Raw genomic sequence first — 19,063 nt, 5'->3', positions numbered from 1 at the left:
TTCGATTTGGATCGGTTATTGATTAAAATCAAAACCAAATTAATCTAGTCGGTTTTTAAAATTTCTAAAACCAAACCAAATCAAACGAAAAAAATAACCATCGGTTTGGTTATTGTCGTTTTAGTTCAGTTTGGTTCTGTTTTTCTGGTTTATTCAGGTTGAAAGTAATAATTTTTTTGACGATGTACGTATCTCGATAGACACAAACACCAAGTACATGAACAATCCACAGAAAGCTAATGTCAGTTCAATTAAGTAATACGAGAGTTATCATTACACAAACAAAGTGATTCAATTAGGAGAAAGTGTGACTATTTTATGTGAAGTATAGTAGGTAAAGACTAAAATGGATTTCGGTTGACTTGGACTTAGGATTGTTATAGTTGGGCTTGAGAAAATGATAAAGTTAAAGACTTAAGTTAATTAAAATTTAACAAAATATTTTTAATTTATTTATGAATAATATATAAATAATTATAAAATTTATGTATCTAATTTATCGATTCGGTTTGATTATTTTTGCGGTTGTTTTTTAGTAAAATCAAAACCAAACCAAATAATATCGGTTTTATAATTTAAAAATCAAAACTAACCAAATCAAACCAAATATCAATTTTTTTAATCGGTTTGGTTTGGATTGCGGTTCGATTTATTTTTTAACCATAACCGTGAACAACCCTAATCCCAATCATATCGGTTTCTCTTCGGTATTGATACGGTTCGATTAATTTTTTATTTTTTTTACTTTTAAAATATCACCTCAAAATATATTATTCGCAAGTATGTTCTTGAAGAAGCACTTCAATTCTCCACCAAAAAGTCAAAATGAAAAACATTGTTGCGTATTGTTTGATCTTAAATATTTAATAGGAGTGTTTGCATATGTTTTGTCATGTTGTTTGATGGAGTATCTGTTATAGTATCTTTTAACTTTAAACCTTATTAATTAAAAACTAATTTAAGAAGAAAGACCTAAAATCGTCCAATCACCATAAGTCTAGGACTTAAGTTATATTTATATTGAAAAATGTTATAAAATATATTAAGTGACAGGAAATACGTTATCACAAACTCTTCTTTAAAAGGTAAATCATTGTAAATCAACAGTTTGCCCACAGTATAAAGTTCACTGATCTCTTTGCTCTTAATAATTTGTGTACATAAATTCATGATGTTTTAAGAGGAAGCTACCAACAGTCATTTCTTTTCAATAAATATTTTTTTTGTAACAAGAGAATGACATACTCAATGAGCATAAACATTTTTTAAAAAAAACAATATTTCATGTTAAAATGTCAAAGTGAAATATTATTAGTTTCAAGAAGATGAAGAAAGAGGTAAAAGCGAGAAATGATGAGCTGAAACTTAGGTGAACAAACTGCAGTCACGAAACAAATTATGAAGACAGTTACGAAGAGATTAAGATATATAAATAAGGTAGGTTGAATTAGCATCTGGGAAACGAAAAGAAGTATGTGTATCTGCCATCTATACGATGTACAATATTACAAGGAAGGATTGTCAACTACAAATGACATCATCCTACTGCTCCATCAGAGTATTCAACACAGCGACCATGAAGTAGACATACGTTTACCTGTCTTGGTGCTAGCAGTTCATTAACATCAGCATATATTGCCTCTATATCAACATTAAGAAGAATTAAGGTCACATCCAAACTTAAGCTTGTCCGAAGTTGGAAACTTCACAACCCCTGTAAGGCAAAGAGAATAAACAGCCAGTTAATACTAACTTAATTGCAAAAGTAGGCAGTCCTTCAGCATTATATTTCATCATCACATCATTTCCAACATAATAACACACGGAAAAACCAAATGAGTAAGAATAGACAAAGGTTCAATACATGAGCTTACTTTGAAAATGGCAGGCAAGGATATATAACATACTATCAGTTAGCAGCTTCATGAATCACTTATTATTGAACTATGGTAAACAAGCTTTCTAAAATATCACTATGCAGTGCCATGATTAATTAGATAAAGGTAGAGGTGCAAACATTAAACCATTGGTTTCAACAAAGACATTTCACTTATTTTAGAGGTAATGGAAGAGACTTCAATTAGAGGGATCTAAATCCATGCAAATGTATCGAGATTTGACTCCTGTTGCACTAACTTTCCAGAAGTAGGAATAAAACCTGTTGCTCAAATAGATACTCAGAGAGTTCACTTCCACAGACACTCTCTGACAATGGCCGCTTAAGGTTATTCAAGCGATCACAGAAGATCACTGACTTTTTTGGTCCAATTATACAATGTTTCCAGCATTTTCTTTCCTCTCCTAATCTTTTCACTTATATGGCACATATGATTTTAAAGAAGGAAGTTCTCCGACAGAATGCAATTCTGATTATCCTCGTTTTTACTAGTTATCCTCAATCAAATCCCAACTTTAGAGTACTATTTAATGAGATCTCTTGCTGATTTTCATTGAGAAATGCTGTACAATTCTTCTAGGTGAGGCTCCTAAAAGGCACAGTAAGAGATGGTATTTACTTTGTTCTTCAAGACCTCACACTCCTATGAGATTTATATTATTGGGAAAGGGACCAAATTTGCCCTCTACTTCCCAATATGGTTTACATTTAACCTCCATTATACTTTGGGAACAAAAACATTCTTGCCATTAGCAAAGTTGTTAAATGCCCCAACTCCTAATGGAACTCCAGCTGAAACGGAATAAAAAAAAAGCTTAAAAGTTTTATATTTTTGCTGTCGACATGGTTACTTATTTGGGGACATATCTCTTTTCTAATTAATATATCAGTCTTATTCCCCAAATTAGTCTTCCTCCACGGCTGCACCTTATGTTTCTTCCAAAACAATTTCAGAGAAAAGAAAACTATTTACAAGCAACCACAGACCAAATTGTTGGGGTTTCTTTCCTGTTTTATTTTGGGTTCTGAGCAATGTCTTGTTTGATTTAAGTGCACGTATAAGAACAAGATTAGAATCAATTGCAATAGTTAAGCCATAATCTCAACATGATAAGCAAAACCTAAATTTCACTGTTGATACCTCTGTAGGGGATGAAATGAGCAGGTTCCTCTCGGAATTCATATGACCACTCAATCGCCTGCATTCATAAAGCACATCAGATAAAAGATTCAAAAGTTAGCTATTCAAGGGCTCGTGGCATTATGCAGAGAAATGTAGCTGTTTCCTCTTGTTTCTCTTTTTCCTATTTTTTTACTGCAGGGAGATTTGTCACAATATGGCAGTACCTTGGCTTCTCAGACTTCGTAAGATGTTTGGACATAATCGATGCCTGCAAATTAAATGTAAAATTCTTCCAAAGATCAGTGAAAATTTTCAAATAAATTAGGCACAAAAGCTTGTCAATTTCTGGTCACTACGAAGTGAACTTCCTTCCTTTAATTGCAAAAAGTCTCAATTTAAGGAAATAAACCTTCTTTTCATAGCAATAGCCTGTTAATTTTCAGGAATTTTACAATTTCCTTTAAACCACCCAAGGAATGTGGTGGAATGGATGGGATCCCTCCATTTTGAACCAATGGTCTAGGGTTCGAGCCCTTGGAATGAAGAAATCCTAGTAGCGTGCACTTCCCGGACTTACACGGCATGAATATAAATTATATTTTGCATTGTTTTTTTAACAACTTAATCCATCATCTCACACTTTCAAAGTTAGTTTTTCAATATTTCACCCCAGACAACAGCTTTATGAATTGTGCCACTCAAGTATATCAACTAAATGTTGCATGCTAAATTAAAATGACCTAACAATTATAGGTTATGCCACAGATAAATTCTCCTTTTTCCCATTTTACTTCGATACAAATAATATCTGGAAACAGAACATTCAAAGGAACTTTTTTTTTGGTTTAACCATCTGGTAAATCAAGTGACTGTTACATGCTAAATTTAAATGCCCTAACAATTATAGGTTAGGCCTTAAATGAATTCTCTTTTTGTCCATTTTCCTTCCTATTATTTCTCTTTATTATCCCCTTGGTCATCCATTGAGGCTAAAGAACAACTAAATGTGAAGAATTCAAAACCGGAGTCGAACAATACTGAAAAACAGTATTGAATAGAGTCAACAGAGCCGTGAAGATAGAAAATTATGTTGCTCGATGAAAAGACAAGAAAAAGGTAAAGGGCTTCGAAAAAAGTGAATAAATAAAGTCAACTGAGAGCTAAATCCACCATTTCTTGAACTTAATTAGGTTTGCAGTTAAAATTTTCATCCAAAAAGTAATACTGAAAAAAACATTTCCATCTCAATATTTATGGCTAGATTAGCATATAATAACACCATTTCAGATAGCAAGAGCATTGATAACCCCATTTAAAGATGAAATTTAGGGAAGAATTTTAAAATTACTATGTTTGTAATAAGAGCATAGCCATCAAACTGACTCCATTATAAACTAAGTAGGCATTTGGACAGGAACTTGAAAACATGATTTGAAATTATCAATTTCAGTGAAGGTTGATTTGAAGTTGAAATTGTGTTTGTTTGTAAGTTTTGCAAGCAAGGATTTGAAATCAAAGTGTACTTCTCCTCATAACCATGACAACAGCACAATATGTAAAAACTATGTTTTCTCTTATATATAATTTTACAGAACGAGCAAACATATCTAAATTACAATTAACAAAGGATTCCTCACAGTAGCACCAACTGATTTTTGGGTGTGTTTTATGTAAAGGGAAAAGTGGGTTGACAAAGTAAGAGTTGGATAATCACTTTTGGAAATTGGAATAAAGCTGGGCTTTTTGAGTGGGTGTCTTTTCTTTTTTTTTTTTGCAAAATCTAAAATAATGGGACAAGTTTTAAATTTCAGAAAATTTGAAATCACAAATTTGAAGTTTAAATTATACCTTTGAGGTGAATTTGGTATTGGAAATCAAAATTTCAAGTTCAAGTTGTATTCAAAATGTGATAAACAAACACAGATTTGAAGTCGAAATTTGAAATCATGACATGAAATCGCATGTCCAACCAACACCTAAAAAGCACTTGAATCAGAATTTAGCACACAAATTGACTCCATCGTAGCACCATTTTAGATAGCTAGAGCACTGATAATCCAGTGCCACCTCCATCTTATATTTAAAGATGAAATATCAGCACCATAAAGCATTTTAAGATTGTTAGGTTTGTAATAAGAGCATAAACATCGATCTGATTCCACTACAAACTAAAAAGCTCTCAAATCAAAACGTAGCGCACAACTTGCCTTTATTGACAACACACGATTCAACAGTATGGTGGCAAGACAAAAAATTTGCAAGTGCTAGCTGTGATGTTCGTGCAACCAGCAGTAGAGAAGAACTTTCAAATTTTAATGGAACTCCTACCCATAATGCTATAAAAAGAGTACCTGCTCTTGGATTATGCTCCTGGCTTCGACAAGCTGAGCTTCTAGCTCAAGCTCTCTCTCTGTTGCTTCTGAGGTAACTTCTGCACCCTTCTGTGCATCTTGCAGTTGACCCATCCGTTCCTTCAAATTTCAGCAAAGATATACAGGTTATTGTGTGTACATACAACACATGATTTTCTCATCTAAACATAGATAGGAGTACAAAGCAAAGTATCTCAATGCATAATCACCTACTTCATTACCTTGATAGAAGCCATCTTGTTGCGAAGACTCTCTTCAATTTGATCCCTAGCCATGTGGAGAGGCAGATCAAAAACATCCTGAAGGGTTACAAACACTTGAGTTTCTTCATGTCATTAAAAGGTACGACATCTATAAGAATAACCAATCCTATTTATCTCTTTAGAAAATAAGCTATACCGTTCTACCACCCAATGGGGACTGCAAGTGATCTGTGTCTAGCCTCTCACTGGTTGAAGATGATTGCCTCGAAGACCCATTTGGGGCGTTTAAGAACTCACGCATGTCAGCCTACAATAGGAAGGTCAGTCACACTCTCAACAAAAGATTGCTTCAAAAGTTTGTATTGCACATGAAGAAAATTTGTATAGTCATCACTGATCAATATACACAAGGCCGTGTCTTGATTGCAGCTGACTTCTATGGAAGACCCCATTTGGGACATTTTAGGGCATCTCCAACCCTACCCTCTATTTTACACTCTAAATATAGAGTTCTCTATTTTTTTAGACAATCAACCCTAACCCAATTCTCTATTTTACCCTATAAACAGAATCTTCTTCTCCCTCCTAAATATTATATTTTTATTTTTTTCTTTTTTTTTTTTCTTTTTTTTGAGATAAGGGTAACTTTGTATTCACAAAAAATTCATCATCCAAGGGATGATGAATTGGAAACTTACATCCCACAGGGTGGTGGGCACACCCTCAAAAAGCCATATGGAATTACAAGTTTCCTTTAAAATCGACCATCTTTATGCTTTCCCCTACCAACTCTTGCTTACACCAAAAAAATAAAAGACTTAAGCATTTCATTTCTATCTTCTGAAAACTATCATTTTGTCCTTCAAAACACCTAGCATTCCTTTCTTTCCATAGAGTCCACCATATACAGGTTGGAATAGTCTTCCACCAATCTTCACTTTTCCCTCTGTTGCCAATTCTTGTCCAGCTATTAAGGAGCTCCATGGTTGTCTTTGGCATCACCCAGCTAACCCCTAGTATACACAAAAACATATTCCACAATTTTGAAGCTGCTTTACAGTGAATGAACAAATGATTATTTACTTCTGCTTTCTGCTCACACATAAAGCATCTTGAGCAAAACTGCATCCCCCTTTTTTGTAATGCCTCATGTGTAAGGCAAGCTTTTCTTATGACCAACCAAACAAAACATGCTACTTTTAATGGGCTTCTTGTCTTCCACACTAGCTTCCAAGGCCATTTTTTAGTCACTGACTGATTGACATTTATCCTCCAGTAGCATGATTTGACTGTGAACATTCCTTTGCTATGTAACTTCCAAATTGGTTTATCCTTTCTTTGAGATATGGCTGGAGGGGTGTTTAGCACCTCTAGTAGCTTGGCCACATCCTCAATTTCCCAGTCATTCAAAGCCCTCCTGAACACTAAGTTCCACCCTTGTTGGCTCCATACTTGAGCAACAGTAGCAGATCTTTGTAAGCTCAAGGTGTAGAGGTTTGGGAATAAGTTCCTCAGGCTATCATCCCCTTTCCAGATTTCATTCCAGAAATCTGTTTTCAGACCATTGCCCACACTAATATAAATATTGTTATTGAACTGTGGCCACAACCTTCTGATGGTCTTCCACACACAGCATCCAAACGACCCCATCACCTCCTCAGTGGTCCATTGGCTAAACAAGCCATATTTCCCTGCTATGAATCTTCTCCATAGGGCTCCATCTTCAGTACAGAATCTCTATAGCCATTTTTGTAGCAAGCAATTATTCTGGATGCTAAGATTTCTCATGCCAAGGCCACCTTGTTTTCTGCTCAAAGTGAGTGTCTCCCATTTCACCAGGTTGTAGCCTTTCTTCTCTTTGTTCCCTTGCCAAATGAAGGATCTTCTCATTCTGTTGATTTTCTTCACAATGCTCTTGGGTATTGGAAATAGACTCATCATGTAGGTAGGTAACCCATCTAAAACTGACTTGATGAGAGTCAACCTACCCCCCAGTGATAGGTACTGACTTTTCCATCTTGAGAGTCTTTTCACACATCACTCCATCACCTCATTCCATACCTCCAACTCCTTATTTTTGGCCCCCAAAGGCAACCCCAAGTACTTCGTGGGCAGAGAAGCTATCTGACATCCCAAATTCTCAGCTAGACTTTGTATATTGTCTACCTGATTAATTGGGAAGAGGAAACTTTTCGACCAGTTAACATGAAGCCCTGAAATGCCCTCAAATATTGTAAGGATTGCTCTCAAGTGTCTGATTTGTGCCACTTCTGCTTCACAAAAAACCAGGGCATCATCTGCATAGAAAAGATGTGTAATTTCCAGATCATCACCTCTCCCTATTTGAGCATTGAACCCTTTTATCCAACCATTTACCTTTGTTGTTCTGAACATGTGGTTCAGACCCTCCATAGTTAGTAGGAACAAAAAAGGTGACATAGGGTCTCCCTGTCTAAGACCTCTATGCAATTGAAAAAATCCTTCAGGCTTACCATTTATAATGAGTGAGAATCTTACATTTGAGATGCAATACTGTATCCAGCCAATCCATTTCTCTCCAAAACCCATGTCTTTCAAAATTTTTAGCAAGAAATTCCAATTAACATGATCATAAGCCTTTTCAATATCTAGCTTGCATAGGATGCCTGGTTTCTTCTGTTTTACCCTAGAGTCAACCATTTCATTAGCCAGCAGAGCAGCATCCATGATTTGCCTTCCTTTCAAGAATGCCATTTGATGTCCATCAACCAGCTTCCCTATAACTATTTTCAATCTTTCGGTGATTAGCTTAGAAATGATCTTGTACACCACTCCAATTAAGCTGATCGATCTGAAATCCTTTAATTCCATTGCCTCAGGTTTCTTTGGGATCAAAGCTATGAAAGTAGCATTAAAGGATTTCTCAAAGAAGCTCCTCATGTGGAAATTGTGGATAGTATGCATGAGATCTTCCTTAAGAATATCCCAACACTCCTTGAAGAAAGATATGGTGTAACCATCAGGACCTGGAGCTTTGTCACCATCACACTGCTTAATGGTCTGTAGTACTTCTTCTTCTGTGAAAGGCCTTTGCAACCACTCATTTTCTTCAACTGAGACTGTTGAGCATCCTCTAAATTCAAAGGAAGGTCTCCATGGTTCAGGTTCTGTGTAGAGCTTGGAGTAAAATTCAATCATGGCTTCCTTAATTTCTTTAGGATCCTGGGTTTCCTCACCTCTCACCAATAGTTTGTCAATTGTGTTATATCTCCTGCGGGCTGTAGCTACTCTTTGAAAAAATTTAGTATTATTGTCTCCTTGTTTCAACCACAAAGCTCTAGATTTCTACCTCCAGCTGGCTTCTTCTTGCTTTGCTAATACTTCCAGCTCCACAAGTATTGTTGCTCTTATCAACACTTCATCTTCAAACAGTTCTCTTTCTTCTTGGATTTTGTCCAACTCAGACAATTCTTCTAGTAGGCTATTTTTCCTTCTGGTTCTTCCATTGAAGGTTTGTTTGCTCCATTCTTTCAACTTTTGTTTCAGCATCTTTAGCTTGTTGCTAAGTCTGTAGTCAGGGCACCCTTCTACCACAAAGCCACTCCACCACCCCTGCACCATCTCCTTGAAACCATCCACTTTGAGCCACCAGTTTTCAAATTTAAAATAGGATTGCCTATGTTCCCAGTTCCCACATTCTAATAGTACTGGGCTGTGATCAGAGACTGTTCTGGGCAGGATGCTCTGTTTGATATTTTTGAAACACTCCTCCCACTCCATGGAGTATAGGAATCTGTCAAGTCTTGCAGCACTTTGGTGATAGGATCCTCTGAACCAAATGTATTTCCCCCCAAATAGTTCTGGGTCATGTAATTCCAAGTCTTCAATCCACTTGGAGAAATCAGTCATGATATTGGTGACTCTAGTGCACCCTCTTCTTTCTTCCATGTGTCTGACTGTGTTAAAGTCCCCACTGGTGACCCAGGGGCCTTCACTCAGTTCCTTCATTGCTGCCATTTCCTCCCAACACTCTAACTTCTCACTTCTGCTATGTGGACCGTATACTCCAGTAAAGAACCATGAGAAAGAGTTTTGTATTGATTCAAACTTGTAAGTAATTAAGTAGTTCCCCTTCTCCACCTTTGTGCCTGCCCATGTTCTACTATCCCACATGATTAGGATTCCCCCCTTGCTTCCATCTGCTTCTATGTAGCCGCATCTCATCCATCTACATGCCCATAACTGTTTAGCAATCTCCTCTATTCCTTTATTTAACTTTGTCTCCTGAGGACAAACCACATCCACTTTCCATTTCTGCAAACATGTCTTAACAATATTCTTGTTGGAGATGTTGTTAAGACCCCTTACGTTCCATGAGAGAAGTTTTATATTCATTTAAATGTTAAACTGAGCACCCTTCCCCTGTTTCTGATCCCATCCACCTCTTTGTTTAGGCTAGATTGAAGGTTCTTAAGTTCATTTTTCCCTATCCCCCTGCTCTTTGGAGTTGTGGTGGTTATTTCTTTCCCTTTGTTGTCTAGCATCGATTTCCTCTCATCAATTCTCATGAGCAATGCTAGTGTTTCCTTCTCAAACCCCTCAAAGGCTACCCCATAGGTGTTGCTCAGTTCCAGTATGTGTGAGTTCACCCAGCTTGGTGCTTCAGTCTCAGTTGTTTCTGATTCAGCCAAATTTTGCATGGCCACTGGTTCTGCATCTAATATTTGCTGAATCTGCAAGTCTGTCTACCTTGTTTCTGGTGAGTCTGATCCATAGATATGTACTCATTCTCAGCTTTTCTGCTTATGTCGTTATTTATGCTGGATTCTATCCATTCCTTAGCTTGCATGAGAGAATTTTCCTCCGGTGCTACTTGTGATGCCATGTTCTCCGTCACATTCAAATCTGGAGAGAACTCCCAAGCTCTGAAGGCTTCTAAGAACTGTGAAGCCAGTTCTTTTATGTTTTTAAGTCCACTAAGTGAATCCTCATGTGCCTCACGTGACTTTCCCTTTAAAATAAGTGGGGTTAAATTCACTTCAGTAGGGTTATGGCCCAATGATTCTTTTGGGCCCAATATTTCTCTTTCAACAGATTGAATTTGTGCTTTATTAGTTAAAGACAAAAGTTGTTGGACCCCACTAGTGCCAGCAATTGCACATGGCCTAGGGTTTGACTCAACCCTAGCCCTGTCCCCCTGTACTATATCTGTAGCCTCATCAGACCTTTTACCCATTGGATTATCCCCCAATATCTGTTGGTTAAAGGACCTATTTTGCTTATCTTCTCCGGCCTCCACTTTCACCGGAGTTTCGACCCAGATTTGCATCGTGAAGACCAGTCCACCATTTTCGATCTTTATCTCCCTCGGAATGTTACTGCTGTCACCACGGATCCTGAGTCTTGCCCATTTCAGATGATTGCGAATACTTGTTTCCTCCTCTGTTTCGACCCATCCCCCGCAGTGGTCACCTATTGATTTGAAGACCTTGTGAGTCCATAGGTGGAGTGGGAGCCCCACTATCTTGACCCAGGTTGTGTCAGGCCCATTCTTCTTCTCAATGGTTCCACTTAAGGGATTCCACCATTGTAGCCTTATTGGAGTTTTCAACCAGTGCCAATCCCCCTCCATGACCTGTTCTGCAGTCATTTTTTAATTAAATTCAAACAGAAACATTCCATTCCCCATTTCATAAATATTTAAGCCGTGTGCTTGTTTCCAGAGACTAGAAGCCCACCTTCTGACTTTAGAGAGGACTACAAAGGCATTAAATTCACCCACCAAACTTCTCTTCAAAATTTCATTTTGAGTTATTAAGGAGTCTTTAATGTTGATTACTCCTCCATTTTTAACTGTAAAGTCAACCTTCGAGTCTTTCCCATCTCTGTTTGCCCATTTAAAGCTTCTAACTATCTCTGCATAAGGAATATTGCTATCAGTTAGCCTATATTCCTCAATGACATTTTTCATCCTGTGTGTGCTAATGAATCTTGTCAGTTTCTCTGCTATATCCACCCATCCAGAGTTGAGAGTCATTTCTGGAATAATGAGAACTGATTTCCTTTTCCCCCTTAAATTTATAAGGCTGATGTATCTTCCAAACTTATTGTAGTTCCGCGCACAAAAGATTTCCGACAAAGCTTCCGTCTTCTTCCATTTACGAACTATGTTTCCTTGTGTCTTAGATGCTTCTCTGAGAATTTGGACTATCCATTCCATGGATCTCTTGCTGAAGGAAGTCCTTGTAATGGTTTTTCTGTTTCTTTCAGTCCACTCGTACCAAATCCCTGTCGTCCCTGAGATCTTTTCGACGTCAAAGGATTTGAAACCCACTGCGAAGTATATGATATTCTCCATCGATTAAAGCTTGGAAAGAAAGCAAGAAGGGACTGGTAGGTTTCCGGTGGTTTCTAACCACCGGAGAGGGGGGAAAGAGAGTCTGGTTGGGGGTTAAAAGACCTCGGGATTGGTGCCTGGGAGCATAAGGCAAGCTTTGTTTTTTTTTTTTTTTTTATGAATATTATAGATTTAATTAAGTCTTATATGAAAAATAATATGTTAATTACAAAATAATTTTAATAATAATATAATATTCAAAAAGTGAAATAGAGAGTATGAATAGTAGTTCTCCGAATTTGGAGAACTACTATTCAACTCCCTATAATTAGAGTGTAGAGGATGAAATAGAGTGTGTTGGAGAAGGTATTCTCTATTTTACTCTCCATACATAGAGAGTGGATAGTAAAATAAAGGTTACTCATGTCAGCCAATAGCCAATAGCAAGGTCAGTCACATTCTAAACAGAACTGCGTTTTCAAAAGTATGCACTACACATGAAGAAAATTCTTATGGTCAATACACAAGGTCATGTGGCAAACATTTCTTCTGTGCTTGCCATGCTCTTACAGTTTCCCTTTTGTATTCTTTTTTCCCCAAAAGGAAAACGAATCCACATTTTAAGTAAACAAATAGTAAGTACTAACTACTAAGTATGCAGTATATAGACTGAAAACAACTTCAAAAAGACACTATAAATGGCGCAACAGGCACTCGTATAAAAACAGGAGGAGTTCCATACTCCCTTTCTTCTCATTATTTATTAATCTAATTATTTTTTCTATTCTTTGGGATAAGCTACAGCAAATATATCCATTAATAATTAATTAAAGAAAGAAGCACTAGAATCCATTGACGTGAAATAAACTCTTCGTGGAAGACAGGTAAAAATTTAACTATGACATTAAACACTTAAAATCATTGCTTGCAAAAAGCCACATAAGTCAGACTCAGACAGAATACTAACTCTAGTAGAAGCTCAATGCATAGTGGATTTATCTAAATAGTTGGTTTCATGATAATGATAGTGTGAGGTTTTAAGAAAAAACACTAGCAGATTTTATGATCAATTCACCAGCTCCGAGTGTTGACCAATGCTGAACAAACTGTACTCAACTTCCTTAAGCAGTGTTTATTTGTGAATGGTTTCATAGGATCATGCAAAGAAATTGTGTTTATTTAAGTTTACTCAAGAAGTTATAGCAAAAAGTCTTTCTGGGGAAACGTTTCTTAAAGAAGTGGTTTTATGGTGTTTCAATGAAAGTTCTTCACTCACAAAACAACTATATTAAAACAAACACATTTTATTTTTGCAGAACCCCTTTTCTCCGGAAAAAAATCCCAAAGTTATCCAAACAGTTCCTAAAACATCTTTCACTGCACTTTTTTTTTTTTGGGATAAGACTGTTTTATCTATCTTCCACAACTCTAAAGAGTTCCATAGTTATCAAATTTTAACACAAATAATAACCATGAATCTCACAACACTAATTGCAGTTATCTAAGACATTTAGGATTTGTCACGCAAACAAGCCTTCCCTCCCTCACATCGGATCCTAGATAGATAGGGACATGCACCATTATTCCATCAATACTCATGAGGTTATCTGACTAATAATTATATTTCACGTATGGACAACTCTGTAACCGACTAAGCACCTGTATTTTGTTCTATCTAACTTTTGACCACAACATGCTTACAAAATTAATACTAGTTTGAGTGTGCTATATCAACAAACTACGAACTAAGGGAGGCTATACTTGCTTGATATTTTGTCTGTCTATTCTTGAACAAATTTAGAGGTATTGGGAAGTGATATTTTCATAGAAGTCACAGAATTTTGAAAAAACAATCATGGATCATAGTTTTTTCAAGAAAATTTTCAAACTTTTTTTTGGGTGGAAAGTGCCCGGAGGTACTTGTTGAACTGAAAAATCTTCTTCCATTCACTAAACACTCAAAATTAGGAGGAAAAATAAAGAACTTACAATTATTCAAACATATTTTTCTTTTAGACAAGCTTTACTCTCAAAATGTTTTCCCAAAACTTCTCTCCATAAATTGTCCAAACGGCATTAATTGCTGAAAACAAGATGCTAAATCAAAATGCTGAATTGCTGCTAGGACTATTGAATGTACCTGCATTGATCGCAGTAATGCCCTCAAATCAGCATTTTCTGCAGCTAGTTCTTGATTTTTAGCTTCGTAGGCATCCACCTAATGAGTTAGACAAAATGATAAGCTTATCTAGGATACTGAAAGAGTTTAAGCAGGTCCATCGAGCACTTACAATCTTCTTGTAGAAGTCATTATCAGTCTTCTTCCCATTCCATGTCCCACGTTGACGCCCTTCTTTCTATATACATTTTAATGGAACTGTTACACTCCGGAATACTAATGTGTACATATAGCACACCACAAAAGAGTTGATGTTACCTGGAGCAAATTCATTATTTCCATGCCCGATCTGGATTCCTTCTTTTTCTCCATCATCACTTGATTTAACCTCTCCTGAAAATAGCAGACCCATCCATAAATTTTAATGTTTAATAGGGTTGGAGATGGAATAAGCATTGTTCTGCATATATAATGATAGTAAACAGAGATGAGAGAGATCTTACCTGCAACTTTATGTACTCCTTTTCCTTTTTCTTCATTTCATATATCTGCTGAGTTCTGACTTGCTATTTCAACAATATAATTCAGCATAGATGAGACCAGCTATGAAACACTACTTCATTACAAGCAGTATAAATAAATAGTAGTCGACCTGATTGCCAAGAACCATCCTCTGAAACTCATCCCTTTCCTTCTGCAACTTGTCAATTTGTGCCTTCAAAGCTGCAGTAGCTTTAGCTTCCTACACATAAATTTTCTCTAAGGTCAGCAAAGTGTACGTCTAGACTCCTTGGTTTTATGAAACAGTAGGCATCCAGACCTCCCTAGTAATTGTAGCTATCTCTCTATCTTTGACTTGTAGTTGAGATTCCAGCCTCTCCACTTTGGCCTCTAGTCTTGATATGTCTGATAACAGCCTTTCAGAAGAAGAAAATGTAACAGTCATTGAACATCTTGCTCAGTTAAGAGAACATCAATATAGACAAAAAACCACAAGTAGACCAATTGCCAGTATAATCAAGGCCTGGGAACTTTATTCTTTTTGTACTCAAGATAATCCAAATGAAATGGTACATACAGTAAATTGCAGGAAAATGTTTATGCATACTATTGTACTGTACAGTCAGAAATATTCCTAATAATAGGAAGTATCTGGATCTTGGTCAAATTTACTTATATGCCTCTACCAATTGAATATATCTTTTTATACTTCCCTATTTCTATGAGAAGTCCATAACAACAACAACATACCCAGTGGAATCCCACAAATGGAGTCTGGGGAGGGTAGAGTGTACGCATACCTTACCACTACCTCATGGAGGTAGAGAGGCTGTTTTCGAAAGACTCTCGATTCGAGTATAGCAATCAGAGTAAGTATGAAAAGGAAAAATGAGAGAGCAAAAAATATAACAACTACTACGGACACAATAATAACAACAAAATAATGCAATAATCGAAACATCATAAAAATAGACGGTGGTAGTAAGTCCATGCAATGCTCATAATGTTCTACTTAAAGGCACAAATGCATTGTTTACAAGGCTCGAAAAGACAAGAAATAAATTTGATCTTAACCGCGAAATAAAAGTAGTAAGCTCCCAAAATCAAGGGTTGCATTCAAACATCAAAAATTTCATTTTGAAGAAACAAAATTTGCGAATGCACCAAAGCCTTTTTACTGAGAAAACACACAAAAGGTTAAAAACAACAGAGGTTGAAAAACCTAAAACTCAAAGTCACTATGATGACACAAGAAAACCAAATAGATATTGAAAGAATCTATAACTTAATATTTTCCAGTTCAATATTGCAAAGAACTTCTACAAACGCTTAGGGGTCGTTTGGTAGGATGCATTAGAAAAAACAAAGCATGCATCAGCTTTGTGTATTACAAATACCTTTACGGTGCATTTTTTCAACCTATGTATGACTAATGCGAACACTCTATCAGGTATTATGCTATCTATAACTAATACATGGGAAACCATAGTATTATTGATGAAAGGGGTTATAATGCATGCATTAGCATAGTTAAAGACACAATTTCCCTTCAAAACATTTTTCGTTGTAATTGTGGAAGATATTTTTGTAAACAAATAGTTTTTTTAGAAATTATTCAAAGCATGTTATTTTTAATCCACCAAACCAAAAACTACATAATAGATAATCTCAGCATACTTAATACATGCATAACTAATATCAATATTACTAATGTCAGCATTACTAATACACCCCATTCTGCATTATTGTTATACATCCTACCAAACGACCCCATCCATCAATAATTGGAAACTACTTTAAAACTAATATCAATTTCTTAAATGGCTTTCATTCTTTCATTTAAACAATTATTTCAGAGACAACTTCTCTTATCTTTATTCGTACACTAATAAGATCAAAGTTTAGACATGTAATATCCATCCAATCTAAAGAAAACCTAAGCAAATATAACAAAGTTTGTCACTACAAGATAATTTTCACAAAGCCCAACAGAACTACTTCAGAAGTCTTCAATACCGTTGTCTCTGCTCATTCGTAGACTCCCTGAATTCAATATCCCTCTGCCTCTGCTGTAATAGTGCATATACACAATTGCAAGTCCTTGCAATGGAAACCTACCAAATGAGAAATCAGTCAGATACTACGCACAGTTCAGCTCAATATATATAACATTCTCTATACATCTACCAATGATTAGCATCATTCCACTAATAAACACAACTTTGAAGAGTTTCTTGCAAAACACTTGTTTCCATAGAGTAAGCTGGATTGGAATGAAAATAAGTTTCATCCGAACTTTCATTGGTCAATATTATGAAGGGGAAACAATTCAAATGTGATACTTTTTCCAATCAAATTAACTGTCAACTTCAACAATAATAATTTTTTTCCACTTGAACTATCGTAACACACAAATTAATATTAGAATGATATGAAGTGATATCACATCAAATGGGCAAAACAGAGTACAAATTTATTTTAGAAATTGAAATCATTTGAATATTTCAGGATCGAGTTATTTGCACCTGCACCCACTCACAACCTTTGCTTAAAACACAGTGCCCCTAGAAAAGGAATAATAAAAGCAGAAAATGTTTTACTTTTATCCATCAGCTTTCACTATCGTAGTTCGATCAGTTACTTTCATCTCTCTCACTCAAATTTCCCCTCAACATGTCCAAACCCTAACGTATGGTTAGTAATGGATAGCTTAGCCACCCCTCCCCCAGGCTCCCCACAGGTATACATTGTGTGAAATACAATGAGAAGAAGAAAATAAAAGTAAAATAAGAAATGGCGTACTGGGTCATGTGCAAAGAGATCGAGGGAAGCAGGAAACCCGAAAGTGACCAGTGTTTGGTTGAGATACTTAGCACAGTGCTCCAAATTGTTGATATCTGCAAAGTTACATTCACTAGAAAATACAAAACAAACAACAGAAATCAGTACATTTTGTTGACTTACATTGAAACAGATCAGTTGAAATCAAAACCCTAAAGATATTATTCTTCTGAATTACCTGATTCCCATGCCGCTAGGTGGAGTAGATGCACGCTGCAGAAGAATTACAATTGTTTAACAAAGGAAACACAAAGTAAGTAGAATGAGAGAGAAGGAGAAGGGTTAAAATACTCGGAGATCGTAATCATTGTCTGTAGGAGGCATGTTGGATGCTTGAGAAAAATCCAAAGAAGATAGATCTGAATGTAGGCCAAATTTTGAAATTGAAAATAGTGAGTGTGTCGTACTAGGAAGGAGGAAGGGCGGGAGGGAGTAGTTTATTCCATTGGTTTTCACTTTTTGTGGCAGTCCCCTTCACAGTAGTGCCACACCACACTCTCGAAAGTCGAAATTGGGGTAAGTACGCTTGACACGACCGGCGGATATGACGGGTCTCTGAGGTGAACTTTGTTTTGACCAGCGGATTCTTTTGGTATCGTAGGGATATTTTCTTCCGTGTTTAGTCCGGTATTAATTAATTTTGAAATTATTTTATTTTATATTTATGATATAATAATAAGATAAATTATGTCTATATGCGATGGCGTAAGTAATCTCAAATATATTTTTATTCCTCGGATTACTTTGTTTATATCATTTCTCACGCCAAAGGACCCTTGTTTATATCATTCTTGCTTGTTCGGGCAAGCTAGCTAATTCATCTCTGATTTTAAACAGTTTGTGGCTTTTGTCGTCAATGGACTTTTCCACAAGTTACATTTTTTCAAACACCCTGTTAATGAGGATCTGTGTTTGATTGTCCATATTGAACGTTTCTTGAGAGAAAATCTGCAAGAGAGTTATCAATTCCTTTAATATGTTCTATTTTAAAAGAACAGAATGATAATAAAACATGTCACCTATGCAATCTTCTGTATTGCGGTTCTGATGGAAGTTTGTTTGAGATTAATCCTGATACCTGCGTGTTATCAGTTCTAATAATTACTAGCTCATATCTCAAAAAAGATTGTAGAATTTCCTGACAAATTGGCAACTAAACAGGAAATACAACAATTTTTAGGATGTCTCAATTATGCAGGAGCATTTATTCCAGATCTAGCAAAGAAGAGAAATATCCTGCAAAAACTAATAAGAAAATCCAACAGACTTGGATGGACTTAAGAGCACACTTAGTGCATTAAAAAACTAAATGAAGAATGCTCTAGGTTACCAAAACTTAGATTACCAGAAGAAAATGATAATTTGATACTACAAACTGAAAATAATATATTCAACAGAATGTAAAGAATGTTTACAAGAAATAAAATTTCTTATCATGAATATCAACAGATGGAAAAGGTAATAGAGATTACCCAGACAACAGGAAGGCATAAGTTAAATCTTTTAACTAAGCCAATGATCGAACAGATCCTCAGGAAAATTCCTGAAAGATATATATATATATATTTGGTTTGCAATGTAGTTAAGTTAAGTGACATTATAATGAAAAGCCAAGTGACATCATAATGAAAAGCCATGAAGAAAATAGATTAGACTTCAAAACTATTTTTTTAATCATCTTTAAAATAGAA

The 19,063-nt window shown here is 35.9% G+C and overlaps 1 protein-coding gene across 1 annotated transcript; it reads right to left on the bottom strand.

Moving 5' to 3' along the window:
- Positions 1-1,401: 1,401 nt before the first annotated feature.
- On the bottom strand, positions 1,402-17,936 carry LOC125876928 (uncharacterized). The gene is made up of 16 exons (XM_049558220.1): positions 17,664-17,936; positions 17,551-17,585; positions 17,334-17,445; positions 16,548-16,645; positions 14,851-14,947; positions 14,683-14,772; positions 14,534-14,596; positions 14,349-14,423; positions 14,203-14,268; positions 14,052-14,129; positions 5,792-5,902; positions 5,614-5,691; positions 5,372-5,491; positions 3,245-3,288; positions 3,039-3,096; positions 1,402-1,714 (listed from the first exon to the last, which is right to left on the bottom strand). The coding sequence occupies exons 1-16, from the start codon at positions 17,694-17,696 to the stop codon at positions 1,706-1,708; spliced, it is 1,167 nt and encodes a 388-aa protein (XP_049414177.1). The 5' UTR covers positions 17,697-17,936; the 3' UTR covers positions 1,402-1,705.
- Positions 17,937-19,063: the final 1,127 nt, after the last annotated feature.

The sequence above is a fragment of the Solanum stenotomum genome, chromosome 9 (genome assembly GCF_019186545.1).
Source record: "Solanum stenotomum isolate F172 chromosome 9, ASM1918654v1, whole genome shotgun sequence".
NCBI classification, from domain to species: Eukaryota; Viridiplantae; Streptophyta; class Magnoliopsida; order Solanales; family Solanaceae; genus Solanum; species Solanum stenotomum.
This window is presented reverse-complemented; position numbering and strand designations above follow the sequence as displayed.